The sequence below is a fragment of the Callorhinus ursinus genome, unplaced genomic scaffold (assembly GCF_003265705.2).
Source record: "Callorhinus ursinus isolate GAN/ISIS: 27379988/994484 unplaced genomic scaffold, GSC_fseal_2.0 scaffold4, whole genome shotgun sequence".
In the NCBI taxonomy this organism is placed as follows: domain Eukaryota; kingdom Metazoa; phylum Chordata; class Mammalia; order Carnivora; family Otariidae; genus Callorhinus; species Callorhinus ursinus.
Window position 1 is genome coordinate 126,978,100 of NW_027397066.1, and position 7,467 is coordinate 126,985,566.

At 45.3% G+C, this 7,467-nt stretch overlaps 1 protein-coding gene and 1 pseudogene across 5 annotated transcripts in view; one reads left to right on the forward strand and one right to left on the reverse strand.

Moving 5' to 3' along the window:
* SH3D19 (SH3 domain containing 19) overlaps positions 1–7,015 on the reverse strand; it is a 176,025-nt gene extending 169,010 nt beyond the window's left edge. For 3 of the 5 annotated variants that reach the window (XM_073892354.1, XM_073892357.1, XM_025874307.2), the window contains exon 1: positions 6,632–6,880. In XM_073892354.1, the coding sequence (XP_073748455.1) occupies positions 6,632–6,743 (112 nt within the window). In that variant the 5' untranslated portion in view covers positions 6,744–6,880. Of the gene's footprint in view, positions 1–6,631 lie in introns of all 5 variants that reach the window. The other 2 variants (XM_073892365.1, XM_073892363.1) reach the window with 2 other exon arrangements.
* LOC112826142 (large ribosomal subunit protein uL14 pseudogene) lies at positions 662–1,157 on the forward strand (annotated as a pseudogene).
* Positions 7,016–7,467: the final 452 nt, after the last annotated feature.

Consider the following 7,467-nt stretch of genomic DNA (forward strand, 5'->3'; position numbering starts at 1 on the left):
GAGTCTCTTCAACAAATAGTGCTGGGGAGACTGGACAGCTATATGCAAAAAAGTGAAACTGGACCATTTTCTTACACTATAGACAAAAAATAAACTCCAAATGGATTAAAGACCTAATATAAGAACTGAAACCATAAAAATCCTAGAAGAGAGCAGAGGCAGTAATTTCTCTGACATTGGCCATAGCATCATTTTTCTAGATATGGCTCCTGGGGTAAGAGAAACAAAAGCAAATAAACCCACAAAAAACAAACAAGCACCCCCAAAAAACTATTGTGACTACATCAAAATAAAAAGCTTCTGCACAGCAAAGAAACAATCAACAAAACTAAATGGCAACCTACTGAGGGGTGCCTGGGTGGCTCAGTCGTTAAGTGTCTGCCTTTGGCTCGGGTCGTGATCCCAGGGTCCTGGGATCGAGCCCCGCATGGGGCTCCCTGCTTGGCAGGAAGCCTGCTTCTCCCTCTCCCACTCCCCCTGCTTGTGTTCCCTCTCTCACTGTGTCTCTCTGTCAAATAAATAAATAAAATCTTTAAAGAAAAAAAAAGGCAACCTACTGAATGGGAGAAGATGCTTGCAAATGACCTATCCAATAAAGTAGTATCCAAAATATACAAAGAACTCCTACAACTCAACACCAAACATAAAAAATAATCCAATTAAAAATGGGCAGGCCCTTTTCTGGCGTTCAAGATGTCAAAGCAAGGACGTGGTGGGTCCTCCGGTGCGAAATTCCGGATTTCCCTGGGTCTTCTGGTAGGTGCCGTGATCAACTGTGCTGACAACACAGGAGCCAAAAACCTGTATATCATCTCTGTGAAGGGGATCAAGGGACAATTGAACAGACTTCCTGCTGCTGGTGTGGGTGACATGGTGATGGCCACAGTGAAGAAAGGCAAACCAGAACTCAGAAAGAAGGTACATCCAGCAGTGGTAATTCAACAACGTAAGTCATACCAGAGAAAAGATGGTGTGTTTCTCTATTTTGAAGATAATGCGGGGGTCATAGTAAACAAATGAAAGGTTCTGCTATCACAGGACCAGTTGCAAAGGAGTGTGCAGACTTGTGGCCCAGGATTGCATCCAATGCTGGCAGCATTGCATGATTCTTTGGTGTATTTGTTAATTAAAAATTATTTGCTCTCAAAAAAAAAAAATGGGCAGAAGACATGAATAAACATATTTCCAAAGAAGACCGACAGATGGCCAACAGACATATGAAAAGATGCTCAACATCACTAAATATCAGGGAAGTGCATAACTAAATCACAATGAGATTATCACCTCACACCTGTCAGAGTGGCTAAACTCAACAACACAAGAAACAAGTGTTGGTAAGGATGTGGAGAAAAAGGAACCCTCGTGCACTGTTGGTGGGAATGCAAACTGGTGCAGCCACTGTGGAAAACAGTATGAAGGTTCCTTAAAAAATTAAAAATAGAATTACCATATGATTCAGTAATTCCACTACTGGGTATTTACCCAAAGGGCACTTTGGGTATTTACCCTAGAACACTAATTCAAAGGGATGCATGCACCCTACTGTTTATAGCAGCATTATTTACAATAACCAAGATATGGAAGGAGCCCAACTGTCCACCAATAATGAATGAAGATGTGATATATACATACAATGGAATATTACTCAGTCATCAAAAAGAATGAAATCCTGCCATTTGCAATGACATGGATGGAGCTAGAGATTATAATGCTAAGTGAAATAAGTCAGTCAGAGAAAGACATATGCCATATGATTTCACTCATGTGTGGAATTTAAGAAACAAAACAAGTGAACAAAGAAGAGAGACAAAAAAAGAGACTCTTCGATATGGAGAACAGCAGCAAAAAAACAGTGAACAAACTGGTGGTTACCAGAGGGGGAATAGGAGGGGGATGGGTGAAATAGGTGATGGGGATTAAGTACACAAGTCTCTTTTCGCAGATGACACAATACTTTATGTGGAAAACCCTAAAGATTCCACCCCCAAATTACTAGAACTCATACAGCAATTCAGTAAGTTTCTTCAACTTTTTAGACAACTACAAACTGGGCCATATGACCTGGTATGTCCCATGTATCAACTCAAAAAAACTATAGTTTATGACTTGAAACACACAATAGAGGTAACTGAGGTGCAGGTGTACCTATTACCTGTATTATTTTAGACTAAGTCTTCTAACATTTCTGAGTTTCAATTTACTTGTCTTAATTTTTTTAAAAGATTTTATTTATTTATTTGAGATAGAGTGAGCAAGAGCATGGGGTGGGAGGGAGGAGAGGGAGAAGAGAAGCAGACTCCCGGCTGAGCAGGGAGCCCGACGCGGGGCTCGATCCCAGGACCCTGGGATCATGACCTGAGCCAAAGGCAGACGCTTAACCAACTGAGCCACCCAGGTGCCCCTCAATTTATGTATTTAAAATGGTAATAACTGGGGGCACCTGGGTGGCTCAGGCGGTTAAGCAGCTGCCTTCAGCCCGGGTCATGATCCCAGGACCCTGGGATCGAGTCCCACATCGGGTTCCTTACTCAGCAGGGAACCTGCTTCTCCCTCTCTCTCCCTCTGCTTATGCTCTGTCAAATAAATAAAAAAACTTAAAAAATTAATTAAATAAAATAAAATGGGAATAACTGGGGCGCCTGGGTCTCAGTCGTTAAACGTCTGCCTTCAGCTCAGGTCATGGTCCCCGGGTCCTGGGATCAAGCCCCGCATTGGGCTCCCGGCTCAGCAGGAAGCCTGCTTCTCCCTCTCCCCCTCTCCCTGCTTGTGTTCCCTCTCTCGCTGTGTCTCTGTCAAATAAATAAAATCTTAAAAAAAAAAAAAATGGGAATAACAAAACATACCTTCTTCCCTCAGCTTATTTGAAAGAATCAAGTTAAATGAGGCTGTGAAAGCCCTTCCTCCTCAGAAAAGCACCAAATAAATGTAAAGTATTTGTAAAATATAACAAGCAACATACAGGTATAAACGTGTGAAGCATTAATAGCAAATGACTTTTATTAGCAGCCAGTGAGACAGCTTGGAAAAACACGGGCTTTCAGGTCAAAAAGACATGGATTCAAGTCCCCATTCTACCATTTACTAGCTGATGGATCCTCCTCAAGTTGCTTAATTTCCGAGCCTGAATCTTTTCAATTATAAAATGGAGAAAATAATACTGACCTCACAGGGGATAAGAAACATCTGATTGATGGTGAACATGAATTTTATTCTGTGCCCTCATACTGACGATATTACTTATTTTACTCAGAACACATGGAAGTTACAGCTGTCCTTCCAGAGTTTATCATAAAGTCATAAATATATGGAAAGAATAAATTTATTTAATATTAATTAAACCCTATTAATGCCTACCACTCTTCCTGGTGATTAGGGGAGGTCCCAGAATTGTGCATTCCCTGCCCTTTGAGGAAACAATATAAAAATGTTGAAGGTGGGGCGCCTGGGTGGCTCAGTCGTTAAGCGTCTGCCTTCGGCTCAGGTCATGATCCCGGGGTCCTGGGATCGAGCCCCGCATCGGGCTCCCTGCTCCGCGGGAAGCCTGCTTCTCCCTCTCCCACTCCCCCTGCTTGTGTTCCCTCTCTCACTGTGTCTCTCTCTATCAAATAAATAAATAAAATCTTTAAAAAAAAAATGTTGAAGGTGAGCAAGAGGGTCTCAGACCCATTTGAGATTCTGATGAAAGTTACGGTATCTCTCCCCAAAGAAAGCTACAAAACTTTTAGGAAATACAGGAGATTAGGAGAATATCTTCATGACCTTGGTTAGGGAAAGCATTCTTAACCAAGGGGCACAGCAAGGGGAAGAGGGTCACTAACTACAAAGAAAGATTCATAAATACACCTACATTGAAATTAAGTATTTCCACTTCAAAAGAAACCATAAAGAAAATTTTAAAAAATATGCCCAAGTGGAAGAACATATTTGCAGCACATCCAACCAACAAAAGTTCAGATTCCTCTGTAAGAACCCCAACAAATCAATAAAAAAAAAAATGATAGCCAAAAAGGGTGATATATTTATGCAATGAAAACAAACTACAGCTGCATATAACAGTATGGATAAATCTTACAAACAATATTGAGTGAAAAAAAGCATAACACTAAAGAATACAGACAGGATGGTTCCACTTATATGAAGTTTTAAAATAGGTAAACTAAATACTGTATAGGGATGCATATGCATACAGGGAAGACTGTACAGAAAAGCAAGGAAATTAATACAAAAAAAAAAATAGTAGTTCCCTCAAGGTGAAATAAGAGGCCATGACCAGGAGGGATCAGAGTTTGCTTCTAGGGAACTGACAATATTCTATTTCTTTTTTTTTTAAAGATATTATTTATTTATTTGACAGACAGTGAGAGAGGGAACACAAGCAGGGGGAGAGGGAAAGGGAGAAGCAGGCTTCCCGCCGAGCAGGGAGCCCAATGCGAGGCTCGATCCCAGGACCCTGGGAAAATGACCCGAGCCGGAGGCAGATGCTCAACGATTGAGCCACCCAGGCGCCCCGACAATATTCTATTTCTTGATTTGGACACAGGTTATAAGAGTTTCACTTTATGATTTACAGGCTTTATACACTCTTCTGAATGTATATTGCAAAAATAAATAAACACACCTTCACAACCACACCTACATTTAGCAGGAAGAGAAGGAGTTCACAGACTCCCTCAGTCCATAAACCCCAAATGTATGATGTCAAGTTATGTGAGATCAAAGAAAAAGAAAATCTAGATTGTAAAACAGAGGGAAGAAGGAAGCAACAAGAACCGGAGAGGTGAAAGATTAGAAAGACGATAAGCAGAAGACACACTAAGCTTCTGGGTCAGTTCACACTCTTACTTGGACGGAGAACAACATCTAGCACAAACAGAACGAGCAAACGCCCAAGCTTGGTAAGGAATGCGATGGTGTCTGAAAAACACGTGGACTAATGAGTGGAAAGAGGAGCACAGCTTGTAAAGAAATGTGGACTATTAAACAATGTATCCCAAAAGAAAGAAGACCAATTGTTGCAAGTTTAACCCTCTGCCCACTTCATAGTATTTCTGTCCTTCACCCCTTAATGGAAACAGGGCATATTATTACATGGTTAGACTGCAAACACCAATTTCCAGCAAAGTATTATCACAGAATCTAGAAAAGCTTCTGCCAGCCTTAGAATAAACATACACATTGCAACTAAATGATGAACATGTATCTGGATCATATCTAGTCTGACCTCCAATACTCTGCACGTTACAGTCCATTGTACGAGAAAGTGAAGCTGTTTGCTGAAGGTAATAGGAATCCAAGGCACCCTACACTGTTTAAATCAGCACATCAATGGAGGGACATCTTTGTAAAGTTTTTTCATTGTATTCTTGCAAGAAATATTAATTCATAGCCAGCAGCTGCCCATGATTTCATTAGTCTGGCTTATACTGAACAAAACTATCAATTACTTTCAAAACGACTGGTGTTCATGAAGAAAGTCAAATGCCTTACTTTGATGAAAAGTCCTAGTAATGGGCATCAAGAATTATTTTTAAGGTTCCAAGATCCTACACCAAGGGTATCAAATTGACTATTTCTTTATGTTCCACTAAACTCTTTCCTTTCATCCCATTTTCTATCCCTCACTGGTTCCCCACAGACCTGTTATCTTAATTCTCCAACTTTCCCTCAGGTTAAGGGAGCCACATAGAAAAGTTTCTCCATGACTTGATGGAATGTTTACTATGGTCCCTTTTCTAAAGAGGCTTGAACGACTAGTTCTCATCTAAATTTTTCTCACTTCTCTATCTCCCTCCTGTTGTCATCTCCCTAAGTTTGTTCTTCCCTCCAGTTTGCAGATACGTGGCTAATCCAGTTGGAACCAAAGGCCAAAGAATTTACTCTCCATTATGTTTGATTGAAAAGCTGCCCCAGAAACAGAAAAGGGGTGTGGATCTACACTTACTCTTCCACTTAAGTTCCAAACTATTGATCCGAGCCGCCTTTGTGCACCCCAAAACACAAGACCATGAAAGTAACTACTACAGACCCAGAAATGAGTCTCGATCCAAATGAACTGCCTTTTGGCATGCTATATCCTGGACTGGGGGGCTCACAAAATAACTCTAAAGCAAGTGCTATAGATAATTGGTGAGCGCGGTTGGTGGGGGGTTGGGCAGAATCAAAGGTCCGAAGTTCAGGCGACACGAAACCAGACTTGATCAGCACGTGGTGTGACCTGGTAGCGGCCGCGCAGGCAAACCCATCGGGACGGGTCGTCCCCGGAGCTGCCAGACCCAGAGAATCGTGCACCCGCCTCTAACTCATGTGGAGATAAGTAATCACGCGGGCCCCAAGTTCAAGCCAGCAGCTCCTGGATTTAGTGCGAAGAAACAGCTGTCGTTTCGGCTCCACGACCACTAGCAGGTAGAGACCAGTTTGAATTTCCTGGGGCCTCGGCCCGAGAGTGAGCATGAGGATGGAAAAGCCACCCTCCCTGCGTCTCCCCGCGCAGAGTGAAAGATGCCGGTCCCAGCCGGGCGGGTGAGGGAGCCGCCGCCGTCCGGGGCAGGACCTGCCCGGCCCCAGGGCGCCCAGCCCTCGGTCCCCTCCTCCCCCGGACCCCGGACCGCCTCGCGCTCCCTGCGCCCCTCACCTGCGGCGGAGTGGCCCGACAGCGCACGGCCCCGGGCGCGGCGCGGGCCCCCGAACTCGCGGCGCTCGCGCAGCTCTTCCTCCTCGTCCTCCCGCCGCCGGCCCTCAGCCATGGACGAGGCGCGGAGGCGCAGCCCCGGAACCGCGGGCAAGCCGTGGGCCTTGGCGCCGGGTCCGCACGCACCGACGCCCCACGCCAGCGCCCTCGGGCCCGGGGGAGGCGACAGCGGCGGCGGCTACCTCTGCGGACTCCACCTGCTGCAGCCCGCGGGGGAGCGGCCTGGCTCGGGCCCGGCCGGTTTCCCCGCCTCCTCGCGGCGCACCCGCGGCCTCCTTCTCCCAGCTTGCTGTCTCCCACTCTCTTCCCCCTTCCTCCTTCCCTTCCCCGCCCCGCCGAGTTGGAGCCGGGATGGGGCGGGTTGTGGCCAGGCCTCGCCTCCTCGGGGAGGGGTTACCGCCGCTGGGGCCGCCCCACAGCCACACGCTGGAGCCGCCCGCCCGCCCGAAACAAACGTGTATAAAATAAATAAATGGGATAGGAAGCCGGGAAAGAGGAGGTGACTTGGCCTCTTCCTGTCCTTTCACAATATTCCGGTGTCAACAGGAAACCCATTTGCTTGACATTTAAAGGAGGAGGGGGGGAGGAGCTACCTTCCCTTGGCTGGACTTGGAGAGATCGGTCGGCTGGGAGCCCTGAACTTGGGAAGAAACTTGGAGTTTGGTCAAGCCTCTGGGCTGCACGCTCTTTTTCTTTTCCTCTCGTATCACCCTTTTAAACGGAGTCTCAATCAATCAATCAATCAATCAATCAATAAAAATAAATGGAGTCTTGCCAGA